This window comes from Schistocerca cancellata, chromosome 3 (genome assembly GCF_023864275.1).
Source record: "Schistocerca cancellata isolate TAMUIC-IGC-003103 chromosome 3, iqSchCanc2.1, whole genome shotgun sequence".
NCBI lineage: Eukaryota > Metazoa > Arthropoda > Insecta > Orthoptera > Acrididae > Schistocerca > Schistocerca cancellata.
In genome coordinates, this window is record NC_064628.1 from 303,916,172 (window position 1) to 303,933,911 (window position 17,740).

General features: G+C 43.8%; 1 protein-coding gene across 1 annotated transcript in view; it reads right to left on the bottom strand.

Annotated features, from left to right (window-relative positions):
• The window catches only part of LOC126176283 (uncharacterized), a 789,292-nt gene that overhangs the window by 150,291 nt on the left and 621,261 nt on the right, over nucleotides 1-17,740 (bottom strand). The window contains exon 4 of the mRNA XM_049923433.1: nucleotides 12,253-12,350. Coding sequence (XP_049779390.1) covers nucleotides 12,253-12,350 — 98 coding nt within the window. The remainder of the gene's footprint in view (nucleotides 1-12,252; nucleotides 12,351-17,740) is intronic.

The window sequence follows — 17,740 nt, forward strand, 5'->3', positions numbered from 1 at the left end:
ACAACAGTGACGGCGGATGGTGAAAATAAGATCTCTGACCTCACGCCCGCCGCAAGCGCACCGGGCTGAAGAACAGACACGCCGCGGCGGAACCATCGACTTAATTGAAGCAGTGTGCGCGACTTCTGAAATGCCAGAATATTACGGCACTGGCTTATATACATAAAGCGTAATGTCAAGGCGGACGAGGGGCATGTCCCGCCCGTCGTCTTCTTTCCCACTGTGCAGCCGACACTACTTCTCCAAGTATTACATCCCCCGTTCTACGTAACCATGCCTCAAATATCTCCATCGTCCACTTTCCCGAAATATATTCAGTTTCACGCAAACTTGTTTCTCAAATCGGATTTTACTCAGAATGCACAATGTTACTGAGTCTTGGTCTTGAACGATATGAACTGTAGAATGGCACACACGGGGACCCCTTTACGCCCGCTGTTGACATCGTCTCCCAGTTGATGGAAACGATCATTCTGATTCATATTTGTCGACGTTGGCCTAAAAGTGTCATTCTTTATAAGGTCAAACGTGGTTATGGGTAAAGAATATTTCTTCATAATACTTTCAGCTTTATTCGTTCTTTTCACTGCTGTGCATTGGTAAGAGTTTCAGACGGAGACAGGAGACCATTTTTAGTCGGCCAGAGTCACCGCAGGGTTTCTAGTCAATATGTTTTCCTCGAGTCTATTAAATATATGGGATCAACCGAAGAGATGTACAAGAATGACGAATATGACATATAACAAAACATTAATTGTTTTCTGTCCGTTTACCAGCATGAGCCCAGCCTTTAATTTTCGATGAATTGAGAATGACAAATAAACGTCACGTTCTTTTTCTTTAGTGTTCCGTGCTTCAATCTGTAAAAAATCATCTCTTATACACTGAAGAGCCAAGGAAACTGATACACTTGCTTAATATTGTGTAGGGCATCCGCAAGCATGCAGAAGCACCGCAGTACGAAGTGGCATGGACTTGACTATTGTCTGAAGTAGTGCTGGAGGGAGATGACACCATGATTCCTGCAGGGTGTCCATAAATCCGTAACAATGCAAGGGGATGGAGACCTCTTCTGCACAGCACGTTGCAAGGCATCCCAAATATGATCAATAATGTTAATTTTTGTGGAGTTTCGTGGCCATCGGAAGTGTTTAAACTCAGAAGTATGTTCCTGGAGCCTTTCTGTAGCAATTATGCACGTGTGGGGTGTCGCACTGTCCTGCTGGAATTGGCCACGTCCGTCGGAATGCACAATGTATATCAATAGATGCAGATGATCAGACAGGATTTTTACGTACGTGTCACTTGTCAGAGTCGTATCTAGACTTATCAGGGGTCCAATATCACTCCAACTGCACACGCCCCACACAATTACAGAACCTCCTCCAGCTTAAACAGTCCCCTGATGATATGCAGGGTCCAGGATTCATGAGGTTGTCTCTATACCCGTACACGTTCATCCGCTCGATGCAATTTGAATCGAGACTCGTCCGGCCAGTCACCAGGGGTACACGAGTGGTCCTTCGGCTCCAAAAGCCCATACTGATGATGTTTCATTGAATGGTTCTCACGCTGACGCTTGTTGTTGGTCCAGCATTGAAATCTGCAGCAGTTTGCGGAAGGGTTGTACTTCCGTCATGTTGAACTATTGATTCTCTTCAGTCGTCGTTAGTCCCGTTCTTGCAGGATCTTTTTTCGGCTGCAGCGATGTAGGAGATTTGTTGGTTTACCGGATTCCTGATATTCACGGTACACTAGTGAAATGGTCGTACGGGAAAATCCCCACTTCATCGCTACCTCGGAAATGCTGTGTCCCATCACTCGTGCGCCTACTATTACATGACGTTCAAACTCACTTAATTCTTTATTAACCTGCCATTGTAGTAGCAGTAACCGACCTAAGAACTGCGCCAAACACTTGTCTGATATCTCTGTAATTGAATACGCATGCGTATTACAATTTCTTTGGCACTTCAGTGTATATAAGAAGTTTGATAACTTGGGACTCAAAGCATAGAAGGCAATATAGACGGACCATGATGAATTTATGCATAAATATGGAAAGGAATTTGTGCAATGTGTAACCACGTTCAGAAAGACCCGTTTTGAAGTCTTTGCTCTTCTCACATGCCAATGTTACATGATTTTGATGACTTGTCCGTATAGCTCAACGAGCCGCGCTCGTTAACGACACAAATAGAAGAGACATATCCGAAGCGGGACCTCGTTGCAGATTAACGAACTTTGGTCTGGTACACCAGGCAGGATGAATGTGGTCTTTATTCAGTCTTCCATGCTCTTTTAGGTCAATGCTGGGCTGGTCCCAAATTTCCACTTGACAAGATACGTTACACGAACTCTTAAGAAAAGATAATACAAACAACACAAATTTACACGAATCAAAGACAGACGGCATAGAGCATCGTTTGGTTAATTGGTGACTGTGACGACAGGAGGAGTATCCAGTCTTAAAGTTAAAATGAAACAGTTTTACCAAATCTTGACAACAGCGCAACCCCTACGACGGGAAAAATGATAGGAAAGAGTGATACATCTGTATCATTGGATTTATCTTGCACTTTTCTGAATCTTCATGAAGACGTTTGTACCCCACATCTAAGGAGCCCACACACAACAACGACACACTCAAAACCACAACTGTCCCTGAAGAAGGAATTTAAACTTGTGGTCTCCTGTTCAACAGGTCCCCTTCTTCTCCCAGAGCGGATTTTCCTCCTTCCCTCCCTGAATCCCTGCACCCACTCATCAGTTGTTTTCCTCACTCGTCCCTTCCGTTCCCGGACTTCCTTCGGCGCGCCCCCCACCTCATCCCCCTTTCTCTCCCCTTCCCCTCGCCTCCTTTTTCCCCTTTTTCCCTTTTCCCTTGTCCCCCCCCCCCCCTGGTATTTCCTCACAGGCTTCAGAGAGCATTTTTGCTTAAGCTGTAGTCGAATTCGGGCGATGCTGAGCGTATTAGATTAGGAAATGGGGCACTTAAAGTTGTAAATGAGTTTTGCTATTTGGGGAGCAAAATAACTCATGATGGTCGAAGTAGAGAGGATATAAAATGTAGACTGGCAATGGCAAGGAAAGCGTTTCTGAAGAAGAGAAATTTGTTAACATCGAGTATAGATTTAAGTGTCAGGAAGACATTTCTGAAAGTATTTGTATGGAGTGTAGCCATGTATGGAAGTGAAACATGTACAGTAAATAGTTTGGACGAGAAGAGAACAGAAGCTTTCGAAATGTGGTGCTACAGAAGAATGCTGAAGATTAGATGGGTAGATCACATAACTAATGAGGAAGTATTGAATAGGGTTGGGGAGAAGTTTGTGGCACAACTTGACCAGAAGAAGGGATCGATTGGTAGGACATGTTCTGAGGCATCAAGGGATCACCAGTTTAGTACTGGAGGGCAGCGTGGAGAGTAAAAATCGTAGAGGGAAACCAAGATATGAATACACTAAGCAGATTCAGAAGGATGTAGGTTGCAGTAAGTACTGGGAGATGAAGAAGCTTGCACAGGATAGAGCAGCATGGAGAGCTGCATCAAACCAGTCTCAGGACTGAAGACCACGACAACAACAGAGAGGGTTCTTGATTCACTTTGTAGGAAGTACCAGAAAGTAGTTCTATGTGGTGACTTCAATATTAATTTTGTACATGATTGTGCAAGGAAAAGGATGTTGGCAGATCTCCTAAATTCATATGATCTGATGCAAACTGTGTTTTTTCCAACTAGGGTGAAGTGGAACAGTAGCACAGTGATAGACAAAATTTTTATTCATTCTTCATTACTAGATGAGCATTCTGTTAGTAAAAGGGTGAGTGGCCTTTCAGACCATGATGCACAAATTTCAACACTAAAAGGTTTTTGTACTCTAACCAATGTCGTATTTAATTACAAACTACGTAGGAAAGTTAATCCAACAGCAATAGAGAGTTTCTCAAAACTTGTCAAGGAGCAAGAGTGGCAAGCTGTTTATAGTGCCGATAATATAGATGATAAATACAATGCTTTCCATAACACATTTCTCTTGCTCTTTGAGAGTTGCTTTCCATTAGAACATTCTAAACGGGGTACTAGCAGTAATGGACAGCCCGGTTGGCTGACTAGTGGGATAAGGATATCATGTAGAACAAAGCGGAAATTATATCAAAATGCTAGAAGTAGTCACAATCAAGCTACAGTAGCCCATTACAAACAGTATTGTAAGGTGCTTAAAAATGTTATTACCAAGGCAAAAAGTATGTGGTATGCAAATAGAATAGCTAATTCACAGGATAAAATTAAAGCCATATGGTCAGTTGTGAAGGAAGTGTCTGGTCGGCAGCACAAGGTTGACGATATAAAGTCAGTTTGCAGTAATAATATTTCTGTTACTGATAAATCAGATATATGTACAGTATTTAACAACCATTTTCTGAGAACTGCTGGTGAATTAAATAAAAATGTAGTATCTACAGGAAATCATATAAATTTATTAGCAAATGCCTTTCCGAGATTGACGTCTGAAATACTCCTCTGTGATACAGACAAAAGGGAGATTGAGAAAATAATCAAATCACTGAAGACTAAGGACTCTCATGGTTATGATTGAGTGTCTACCAGAACATTAAAGTACTGTGCTGCACATGTTAGCCCTGTATTTAGCCATATTTGTAATTTTTCCTTTAGGAATGGTCAGTTTCCTGACCGATTAAAGTACTCAGTAGTAAAGCCGCTTTATAAAAAGGGAGAAAGGAATAATGTAAATAATTTTAGATCTATTTCTATGCCATCAGTGTTTGCAAAAGTTATCTAAAAGGCTGTGTATGTAAGGTTAACTGATCATTTTATATCACACGATTTGCTATCAAATGTACAGTTCGGCTTTAGAAGTCGTTTGACAACTGAAAATGCTATATTCTCTTTTCTCTGTGAGGTACTGGATGGGCTAAACAAAAAGTTTCGAACGCTTGGCGTATTTTTTGATTTAACAAAGGCATTTGACTGTGTTGATCACACAATATTGCTCCAGAAGTTGGACCATTACGGAATAAGGGGAGTAGCTCACAATTGGTTCACCTCTTACTTTAGCAACAGGGAGCAAAAGGTCACTATTCACAATGTTGATAACGGCTGTGATGTGGCATCTGAGAGGGGTACTGTCAAGTGGGGGGTGCCCCAGGGATCAGTGTTGGGGTCTCTCCTGTTCCTTATTTATATAAATGATATGCCCTCTAGTATTATGGGTAACTCTAAAATATTTCCGTTTGCTGATGACACTAGCTTGGTAGTAAAGGATGTTGTCTGCAACATTGACTCGGTTTCAAGTAGAGCAGTACATGACCTCAGTTCATGGTTTGTAGAAAATAAACTAACGTTAAATCACAGTAAGACTCAGTTTTTACAGTTCCTAACACACAATTCAACAAAACCTGACGTTTTAATCTCACAGTACGGGCATATGATTAGTGAAGCTGAACAGTTCAAATTCCTGGGTGTTCAGATAGATAGTAAGCTGTCGTGGAAAGCCCACGTTCAGGATCTCGTTCAAACACTTAATACTACCATTTTCATTATTCGAACGGTATCGAAAGTGAGTGATATTTCGACACGTGAATTAGTCTGCTTTGCTTATTTTCATTACTTATGTCATATGGTATTATGTTTTAGGGTAACTCTTCCCATTCTAGAAGGATAGTTTTGGCTCAGAAACGGGCGGTTCGGGCAATAAGTGGTGTGAGTTCACGAACCTCTTGTCGACCTCTTTTCACGAGTCTGTGTATTTTGACATTGGCCTCTCAATATGTATATTCCTTATTGTCGTTTATTGTTACCAATATTAGTTTATTTCCAAGAGTAAGCAGCTTTCACTCGGTTAATACTCGGCAGAAATCAAACCTCCATTTGGATCGGACTTACTTAACTCTTGTGCAAAAAGGTGTGCAGTATACTGCTGCATCCATTTTCAATAAGCTGCCACTCGAATTCAAAAATCTTAGCAGTAATCCACGCTCTTTCAAATCGAAACTGAAGAGTTTCCTCATGAGTCACTCCTTCTATTCTGTCGAGGATTTCCTTGAAAAATGAAGATGATTCTCATTGTATTGCTGATAGCGTTTGCTTAAACTTATGGACTGATTTTCTTTCAGGTTCTTTAACATTTTTTTTATTTTTTATTTCTTTTTATGTTGTAAGTTCATGTACTGACACGTTCCATGACCTTGGAGATTTGCTCCTCAATTTGGTCCTACGGCACGTGACATTTAAATAAATAAATAAATCAGTGTGCTACGTTAGTGTTGTGTTTCGGTGACGTTATACAGTGTCATCTAGTGACGTGGTTTTCATTGTGTGCTCGACCTGTTTTTCGTCCATGACTGTACCATTCTACGCCGTCCATCACGTGGCTGTTTTCATCGTTCTATGATTTTTATGCTCCGGCCGTACTTTGCCTGGTGCCTTTTAATCTAGTGTGTGTTTTTTGTGTAACATACTTTTTTTAGATTTCCAGTCACTGCTTTGTTTGCTTTCTTTTCTTCTGTTCCGCCATTTTTGCTTCTATATTCCGCCATGTTTTCTTCTTTATATTGTTTTACATGTCTTCCAGTCTATTTATGTCTCTCGGCTGAAGAGCAGCGCTAATGATGTTGCCAGCCCACCCCTGATGGGGAATGGAAATTACAATAAAGGAAAAAAAATGTTTAACAGCCAGCGACTGTAACTCAAAACAATTATGGCTGGGAAGTGAAAAAGACATTAACTGTTCGTAACTATAAAATTTATTTCACTCAGTGTTGCATCTGTAGTTGTAGGCGGCGGATTCCTCAAAAATGGCTCAAATGGCTCTGAGCACAATGGGACTTACCAGCTGAGATCATCAGTCCCCTAGAACTTAGAACTACTAACCTAAGGACATCACACACATCCATGTCCGAGGCAGGATTCGAACCTGCGACCGTAGCGGTCGCGCGGTTCCAAACTGAAGCGCCAATAACCACTCGGCCACACCGGCCGGCATCGGATTCCTGCTGGTTGCAAGGGGAAAATTTATTAACTTTTACAATGTTTAGATGCAGGCAAAGCTGTTCTGTTGGATTTACATTAGTTAGTCTCAGGGAATATTGTCCTCGGTTCTGAATGGTCGCTTTTAGTATGTGATGATAGTAGCCCTGGTGCTCCAGGTTCGTCGTACCATCGGCGTATCTTTCCCCTGTCTTCTGCCGGGTCTCTGCACGCGCCGTTTCATGTGGAGTTCCGGAAGTGTACTAACTGCTGTGTTGTGGGCGCGGTCATTCGCAGCGACCTCTGTCTTAGTATCTGACGCCGCCAAACAATCTCGCGGCGAGTGATGGAGAATATGGAGCTAGAGTAACGCTCGCAGGCAGCCGATCTGCAATTATCTTACTCGGCTCCCTATATAGCGGCGCTCTTGAAACGTCATGAGCAGTCGGAAAGGACACTGCCCGTCAAGCAGTCAACGTTCACACCTGCGGTCTTCTCTTTAAAACCTCCCCTCCTTCTCCCAGGGTGGATTTTCCTCCTTCCCTCCCTGTCTGAAGCCTATCCGGGTGCGTGGATGACGTCATTGGGTGCCACGCTTTGACTCCATTACAGAGAATGGCTTTAGACACCTGGGAGTATGCGTGCGGAACGATCTGAAGTGGAATGATCATGTAAAATTAATTGTTGGTAAGGCGGGTACCAGGTTGAGATACATTGGGAGAGTCCTTAGGAAATGTAGTCCATCAACACAGGAGGTGGCTTACAAAACACTCGATCGACCTATACTTGAGTATGGCTCATCAGTGTAGGATCCGTACCCGGTCAGGTTGACGGAGGAGATAGAGAAGATCCAAAGAAGAGCGGCGCGTTTCGTCACAGGGTTATTTGGTAAGCGTGATAGCTTTACAGAGATGTTCAGCAAACTCAAGTGGCATACTCTTCAAGTGAGGCGCTCTGCATCGCGGTGTAGCTTGCTGTCCAGGTTTCGAGAGGGTGCGTTTCTGGATGAGGTATCGAATATATTGCTTTCCCCTACTTATACCTCCAGAGGAGATCACGAATGTAAAATTAGAGACATTCGAGCGCTCACGGAGGCTTTCCGGCAGTCGTTCTTCCCGCGAACCATAAGCGACTGGAACAGAAAAGGGAGGTAATGACAGTGGCACGTAAAGTACCTTCCGCCACACACCGTTGGGTGGTTTGCGTAGTATAAATGTAGATGTAGATGTAAATACACTGCGCAAAATAATTGCAGGGAAACATTTCTAAACCCCATCATTTTCCCCTGTTGCGACATAGGAGTGTGAAATTTGTCTCCAAGGTGCCTACAACCTTCCTCTGTAACTCAATACTGAAAAAGTGTGGCGCCACGAGACGTCAACATTGCGTTCGGCGACGCTTTAGTCAGCAAGGTGCGAAAACGGCGGCAAAGCCCAGAAGTTCCTATGAAGAGTAAGTGGGTTATTGACGTCACATTGGCACCAATTTCTCTACAGTTTCGCCCAGCACCAAGTGGACGTATCTCACGATGGTAAGGTCGTTACGCCCCCCATCCTTTCTTCGCATCTCACCCTTTCTCACTACACCTCTGCAATGAAGGTCAGAACCACGACGCCCAGTGATTAAATTTCGCGATTTTCTCGTGGGTGGTTGAGGAAACTACTTTAGACAACCACCTCTCAGAATCGACCTGAAAAGTCCTCAGGATGACCATAACAGCCCCAATGAACCTACCTATTTCCTCGGTGCGTTCACCCCTACAGCACCCTAGAACTGAGTGGCGGTGGCGCTATAGTACTGCTCTAACGCATGTTTGCAGTCATGCGGAGTTTGAGGGGTGTCGAAGGGGATTCCTGACCGCATGCGCCTAGTACTCGCTCAAGGATCGCTTCTATACATCTACATTTTTTAAATGCTCGACAGAGGTGGTCAACTGGCACCTTGGGTGTTGCCCAACTACCGGTGGAGGTCTTAGAAAACCCTTTTGCCATTTTATTCACGAACGTGTCAATGCTTCCAATGACGTTCAGATTTTATCGAATGGTTTTGAACAGTCCCCGGTGGTTCCACTATGTATAATGCAACAAAAATTGTGGTCGCGCTATGCTGCAAAGGTTATGGTGGTATTGCAGCCCCACGGTATCCTCGGAATGAAGCATCCAGGCTAGGAGTGGGGGTGGGGGGGGGAAAGGGGTTCATCAGTGTCAGATATTGTTAAGATCGTCGTTCTGTTCAACATCACACAGCAAACCGTCGTTTTCGACCATGAAATGTGTGCAAATAAACGCTACAAGGGAAGGGGTGGGTTCATGGGCGCCTTTTACGTCACCTCCCGATGCCTTTTCGGTCGATTCTGAGCTGAGGTGGGTCTAAAATGTTTTCTTCGGCCACCAATAAGGACACATCGGGTTGTTAACGGTAGACGTCATTGTTCTGATCTTCATCGCAGAAGCGTGAATAGAAGGGAGAGTGGACAACCATCTAATCGTGTGACACGCCCACGGTGGCACTGGGCAGATGGAGTTTGGTTCAAATGTGACATCGGTAACTCACCTTACACCTCACCACATGAACTTCTGCGTTCTCGCCTTTTTTTCTCGCTTGTGGCGATACCTTGCTGTCTGGAGCCTAGCTGGCTGCATGGATGACGTCACTGAGTGGCACGCTTTGACACCATTACAGAGAAAGGCTGCAGGCACCTGTGGGCCAAATTTCAAACTTCTGCCTAACAATAGGGGAAAAAGTCCAGGTCTCAAAAAGTGATCCTACAATTCTTTTGCGCAGTGTAGTTTAACCTCACAGACGACCCTATATTTACGTTAAAATTTACGAAGGTCAGCATATTTTGTCTTACACACTTTTCTCAAGGTTATATACAGGGCTATTACAAATGATTGAAGCGATTTCATAAATTCACTGTAGCTCCATTCATTGACATATGGTCACGACACACTACAGATACGTAGAAAAACTCATAAAGTTTTGTTCGGCTGAAGCCGCACTTCAGGTTTCTGCCGCCAGAGCGCTTGAGAGCGCAGTGAGACAAAATGGCGACAGGAGCCGAGAAAGCGTATGTCGTGCTTGAAATGCACTCACATCAGTCAGTCATAACAGTGCACCGACACTTCAGGACGAAGTTCAACAAAGATCCACCAACTGCTAACTCCATTCGGCGATGGTACGCGCAGTTTAAAGCTTCTGGATGCCTCTGTAAGGGGAAATCAACGGGTCGGCCTGCAGTGAGCGAGGAAACGGTTGAACGCGTGCGGGCAAGTTTCACGCGTAGCCCGCGGAAGTCGACGAATAAAGCAAGCAGGGAGCTAAACGTACCACAGCCGACGGTCAACAGGATGGTGCTCCACCGCACTTCCATCATGATGTTCGGCATTTCTTAAACAGGAGATTGGAAAACCGATGGATCGGTCGTGGTAGAGATCATGATCAGCAATTCATGCCATGGCCTCCACGCTCAACCGACTTAACCCCATGCGATTTCTTTCTGTGCGGTACGTGAAAGATTCAGTGTTTAAGCCTCCTCTACCAAGAAACGTGCCAGAACTGCGAGCTCGCATCAACGATGCTTTCGAACTCATTGATGGGGACATGCTGCGCCGAGTGTGGGAGGAACTTGATTATCGGCTTGATGTTTGCCGAATCACTAAAGGGGCACATATCGAACATTTGTGAATGCCTAAAAAAACTTTTTGAGATTTTGTACGTGTGCGCAAAGCATTGTGAAAATATCTCAAATAATAAAGTTATTGTAGAGCTGTGAAATCGCTTCAATCATTTGTAATAACCCTGTAATTTTTGTGATAGGAATTATTTATAAATTTATCTTTACTATTTATTGAAGGAGTGAAGATAATACTGTTTCGAAGTTTTTGTTGGTGTAGTATTCCTGAAAAAAAAAAGACAAGGGCAACGCCACTAGACATTTCGCACACTCAAACGGTGTATCACTTTTCATCTTTCTTGCTTTGCACACTACACAGTACCAGGAGAGTGCTTTCTTAATGCAAGTTGAGAGGATAAACCTAACAAAACCTGAAAATGGTTGCTTATAACTCGCAAAATATCGAAAGAAATACAGTATGTTTTACATCACTAAATATAACGATTTCTCAGCTTTCCAATGTCTATTAACAGAGAAGAGAAAATACTAACCAGAAGTTATAGCTGCTCAGTTCGTCTCACAAGCGGCAGTGTAAAAACGTTCTTGAAATCTGAGACCCTCTGCGAACAGGCTGCACGAGCCACTGAGTTAATGAACATACCGCGTTCGACTGACTAGTCATTATAATAACTATTAAGTAGTCAAGATTTCCAATGGACTCCTACTAGACGCGTGAAGTCTCATGGAAATTTTGACTTTCACCACGCGCTTGACGCAGCTATAGGCCAAGAAATATTTACAGGCTGTTAATAATTACTAGTCACTCGAAACTGGTATAACTATTATACAGTTTATGCGAACATCGATTGAAATAAATTTTATAGGTTACAGTAATGTGGACACTGACGTTCTCTGCCAATAACGCGAACGAAGATTAACGCGTCCTTTCTAAGTCTCTGCTGTCAGAACTTCGTCACTGATGATAGATTATGTCACTGATCAGCAACGTCCATGCTTCAAGACGAAGGATTTGCAGCGACCGTCGGCAGCGTAGCACGAAATGTGGAAGCAATTCAATAAGAGTCGAACCTCATAGAGTTGGGAGATCAAAGAGTTTAATATAGGTACCCATGTACAAATCTATCTTGGTACTGCGATTATTCCCACTACAATTTTTTTTCTTCCAGTGGGAATGTCCGTTTGTCTTCTAAAGATTATCGTCTTAAACGAGAAACCTAGAAAAAAGTGAGGTCATTACAAACAAGTTAAAATATGGAATTCAGCTTTACTAGGGGTTTTGTTCCGTAGTTTCTTCCGTTCAAAAATAGGGACAGTTCGTGTGCTTACGTTAAATTTCATGTTATTTCATGTTATTAACGTTCCGGTTCGAATCGTTCGCTGTTATTAGCCGGTTCACGTATCTGAATGAGAAACATGATCCGAGTCTTGTAAGGGCGCATCGTTTCACGTGAGAGAAATTAGTATTTCTGTAGGACGAAGTACCCTGTTACAGACTTCGTAAGGGACGTCGTACTTAAGTGTGGAAATACTTAATTTTGCATCTAAAAATTAATTTACTACGGGCGTATGTTCACATAAATCGTCTTGTATCTTTCAACTGAATGGAACACCTCTATCGATTTACCTCATCTGTTCGCTGAATATATCAGCGACGGGGAAGTAGTATTGCGGGTCAGCCGCCAGATGGCACAGCAGGCGCAGGCGGCACGCGTCGGGCTCCACCTGCAACACGAACGAGGATAGTCATTTAATCTCTCCGCTGACGAAGTAATTTCCGGAACATCGCAATTATTTTAATATGTGTTACATGTGCCCAGGGTCAAGACGAACGAAAAGCGCTGCAGCCGTATGGAGAGATTCTGTATTCTGAATACACGAATTTCAGAGCGTTTGACATGGACTATCAGCAAACCAGATAAAAAAAATTTATTGAATGTTTTTCGCATTCGATTCCGACTTGTAATACTTCTGTCACTTCTTCTGTGTCTCAATGTGCCGTCAAAATAGGATACACAGGAAATCACACAAAAATATTATAATTCAAGTAATAAAGTTAAACTAATTAAAGACAGCATAATTTTGACCGATAAAGTTACTAATGTCTTACAACTTAAAGTCATTCATTTTTCTATTTTTGTGGTTACTTTCAAGTTTTGATGGTTTGTATCTTCTAAACAGTTATTCATCTCAGATGAGATATCTCGAACAAATGTTCTCCATGCCAACCAACGTGGAGTCTGAAACAGTCGGTCATGTTCAACCGACCTAGCGCTTATCTTGCAGGTAGCCTGAAAACCATGGATAGCGCTAGGAGATACATGGAGTATTTCTTTACTTCCGAAAAGCACTTAACTCACTATTGTCGTTGTTGTTGTTGTTGTTGTGGTCTTCAGTCCTGAGACTGGTTTGATGCTGCTCTCCATGCTACTCTTCCTGTGCAAGCTTCTTCATCTCCCAGTACCTACTGCAACCTACATCCTTCTGAATCTGCTTAGTGTATTCATCTCTTGGTCTCCTTCTGCGATTTTTTCGCTCCACGCTGCCCTCCTATGCTAAATTTTGATCCGTTAATGCCTCAGAACATGTACTACCAATCGGTCCCTTCTTCTTGTCAAGTTGTGTCACAAACTCTTCTACTCCCTAATTCTATTCGATACCTCCTCATTAGTTATGTGATCAACCCATATTATCTTCAGCATTCTTCTGTAGCACCAAATTTCGAAAGCTTCTATTCTCTTCTTGTCCAAACTATATATCGTCCACGTTTCACTTCCATACACGGCTACATCCATACAAATACTTTCAGAAACGACTTTCTGACACTCAAATCTATACTCGATGTTAACAAATTACTCTTCTTGAGAAACGCTTTCCTTGCCATTGCCAGTCTACTTTAAGTGTCTCATTTCCTAATCACATTCCCTCAGCATCACCCGATATAATTCGACTACATTCCATTATCCTCGTTTTGCTTTTGTTGACGTTCACCTTATATCCTCTTTTCAAGACACTGACCATTCCATTCAAATGCTCTTCCAAGTCCTTTGCTGTCTCTGACAGAATTACAATGTCATCGGCGAACATCAAAGTTTTTATTTCTTCTCCATGGACTTTAATACCTACTCCAAATTTTTCTTTTGTTTCCTTTACTACTTGATCAATATACAGATTGAATAAAATCGAGGAGAGGCTACAACCCTGTCTCACTCCTTTCCCAACCACTGCTTGCCTTTCATGCCCCTCGACTCTTATAACTGCCATCTGGTTTCTGTACAAATTGTAAATAGCCTTTCGCTCCCTTTATTTTACTCCTGACACCTTTAGAATCTGGAAGAGAGTATTCCAGTCAACATTGTCAAAAGCTTTCTCTAAGTCTACAAATGCTAGAAACGTAGGTTTTCCTTTCCTTAATCATTCGTCTAAGATAAGTCGTAAGGTCAGTATTGCCTCACGTGTTCCAACATATCTTCTCCGAGGTCGGCTTCTACCAGTTTCTCCGTTCGTCTGTAAAGAATTCGCGTTAGTATTTTGCAGCTGTGACGTATTAAACTGATAGTTCGGCGTTTTTCGCATCTGTCAACACCTGCATTCTTTGGGATTGGAATTATTATATTCTTCTTGAAGTCTGAGGGTATTTCACCTGTCTCATACATCTTGCTCACCAGATGGTAAAGTTTTGTCAGGACTGGCTCTCCCAAGGCCGTCAGTAGTTCTAATGGAATGTTGTCTACTCCCGGGGCCTTGTTTCCACTCAGGTCTTTCAGTGCTCTGTCAAACTCTTGACGCAGTATCATATCTCCCATTTCATCTTCATCTACATCCTCTTCCATTTCCATAATATTGTCCTCAAGTACATCGCCCTTGTATAGACCATCTATATACTCCTTCCACTTTTCTCCTTTCCCTTCTTTGCTTAGAACTGGGTTTTCATCTGAGCTCTTGATATTCATACAAGTGGTTCTCTTTTCTCCAAAGGTGTCTTTAATTTTCCTGTATTCAGTATATATCTTACCCCTAGTGAGATACGCCTCTACATCCTTACATTTGTCCTCTAGCCATCCCTGTTTAGCAGTTTTGCACTTCCTGTCGATCTCACTTTTGAGACGTTTGTATTCCTTTTTGCCTGCTTCATTTACTGCATTTTTATATTTTCTCTTTTCATCAATTAAATTCAATAATTCTTCTGTTACCCAAGGGTTTCTACTAGCCCTCGTCTTTTTACCTTCTTGATCCTCTGCTGCCTTCACTATTTCATCCCTCAAAGCTACCCATTCTTCTTCTACTGTATTTCTTTCCCCCATTCCTGTCAATTGTTCCCTTATGCTCTCCCTGAAACTCTGTACAACCTCTGGTTCTTTCATTTTATCCAGGTCCCATCTCCTTACATTCCCACCTGTTTGCAGTTTCTTCAGTTTCAATCTACAGTTCATAACCAGTAGATTGTGGTCAGAGTCCACATCTGGTCCTGGAAATGTCTTACAATTTAAAACCTGGTTCCTAAATCTCTGTCTTACCGTTATACACTCCTGGACATGGAAAAAAGAACACATTGACACTGGTGTGTCAGACCCACTATACTTGCTCCGGACACTGCGAGAGGGCTGTACAAGCAATGATCACACGCACGGCACAGCGGACACACCAGGAACCGCGGTGTTGGCCGTCGAATGGCGCTAGCTGCCCAGCATTTGTGCACCGCCGCCGTCAGTGTCAGCCAGTTTGCCGTGGCATACGGAGCTCCATCGCAGTCTTTAACACTGGTAGCATGCCGCGACAGCGTGGACGTGAACCGTATGTGCAGTTGACGGACTTTGAGCGAGGGCGTATAGTGGGCATGCGGGAGGCCGGGTGGACGTACCGCCGAATTGCTCAACACGTGGGGCGTGAGGTCTCCACAGTACATCGATGTTGTCGCCAGTGGTCGGCGGAAGGTGCACGTGCCCGTCGACCTGGGACCGGACCGCAGCGACGCACGGATGCACGCCAAGACCGTAGGATCCTACGCAGTGCCGTAGGGGACCGCACCGCCACTTCCCAGCAAATTAGGGACACTGTTGCTCCTGGGGTATCGGCGAGGACCATTCGCAACCGTCTCCATGAAGCTGGGCTACGGTCCCGCACACCGTTAGGCCGTCTTCCGCTCACGCCCCAATATCGCGCAGCCCGCCTCCAGTGGTGTCGCGACAGGCGTGAATGGAGGGACGAATGGAGACGTGTCGTCTTCAGCGATGAGAGTTGCTTCTGCCTTGGTGCCAATGATGGTCGTATGCGTGTTTGGCGCCGTGCAGGTGAGCGCCACAATCAGGACTGCATACGACCGAGGCACACTGGGCCAACACCGGGCATCATGGTGTGGGGAGAGATCTCCTACACTGGCCGTACACCACTGGTGATCGTCGAGGGGACACTGAATAGTGCACGGTACATCCAAACCGCCATCGAACCCATCGTTCTACCATTCCTAGACCGGCAAGGGAACTTGCTGTTCCAACAGGACAATGCACGTCCGCATGTATCCCGTGCCACCCAACGTGCTCTAGAAGGTGTAAGTCAACTACCCTGGCCAGCAAGATCTCCGGATCTGTCCCCCATTGAGCATGTTTGGGAATGGATGAAGCGTCGTCTCACGCGGTCTGCACGTCCAGCACGAACGCTGGTCCAACTGAATTTACTGATGTATCTGACCCCAGGAATGTGTCAATAAAGTTTCCCCTTCCTGGGACAATGAATTCACGGTGTTCTTATTTCAATTTCCAGGAGTGTATAATCTATCTGATACCAGGTGGAAATGGCATGGCAAGCCTTTCCACAGGACTACATCCAGCATCTCTACGATCGTCTCCATGGGAGAATAGCAGCCTGCATTGCTGCGAAAGGTGGATATACACTGTACTAGTGCCGACATTGTGCATACTCTGTTGCCTGTGTCTATGTGCCTGTGGTTCTGTCAGTGTGATCATGTGATGTATCTGACCCCAGGAATGTGTCAATAAAGTTTCCCCTTCCTGGGACAATGAATTCACGGTGTTCTTATTTCAATTTCCAGGAGTGTATAATCTATCTGATACCTTTTAGTATCTCCAGAGTTCTTCCATGTATACAACCTTCTTTCATGATTCTTGAACCAAGTGTTAGCTATGATTAATTTACGCTCTGTGCAAAATTCTACCAGACGGCTTCCTCTTTCATTTCTTACCCCCAATCTATATTCACTTACTATGTTTTCTTCTGTCCCTTTTCCTACTCTCGAATTCCTGTCACCCATGACTATTAAATTTTCGTCTCCTTTCACTATCTGAATAATTTCTTTTATCTCATCATACATATCATCAATTTCTTAATCATCTGCAGAGCTAGTTGGCATATAAACTTGTACTACTGTAGTAGGCGTGGGCTTCGTGTCTATCTTGGCCACAATAATACGTTCACTATGCTGTTTGTAGTAGCTTACCCGCACTTCTATTTTTTATTCATTATTATTACCTACTCCTGCATTACCCCTATTTGATTTTGTATTTATAACCCTGTATTCATCTGACCAAAAGTCTTGTTCCTCCTGCCACCGAACTTTACTAATTCCCACTATATCTGACCTATCCATTTCCCTTTTTAAATTTTCTAACCTACCTGCCCGATTAAGAGATCTGACATTCCACGCTCCGATCCGTAGAACGCCAGTTTTCTTTCTCCTGATAACGACGTCCTCCTGAGGAGTCCCCGCCCGGAGATACGAATGGGGGACACTTTTACCCCCGGAATATTTTACCCAAGAGGACGCCATCATTTAACTATACAGTAAAGCTGCATGCCCTCGGGAAAAATTACGGCTGTAGTTTCCCTTGCTTTCAGCCGTTCGCAGTACCAGCACAGAAAGGCCGTTTTGGTTATTGTTACAAGGCCAGATCAGTCAATCATCCAGACTGTTGCCCTTGCAACTACTGAAAAGGCTGCTGCCCCTGTTCAGGAACCAGACGTTTGTCTGGCCTCTCAACAGATACCCCTCCATTGTGGTTGCACCTACGATACGGCAAGCCTCCCCACCAACGGCAAGGTCCATGGTTCACGGGGGGGAACTCACTATTAATCGAGCCTTATTAATGGAATTATAGTTT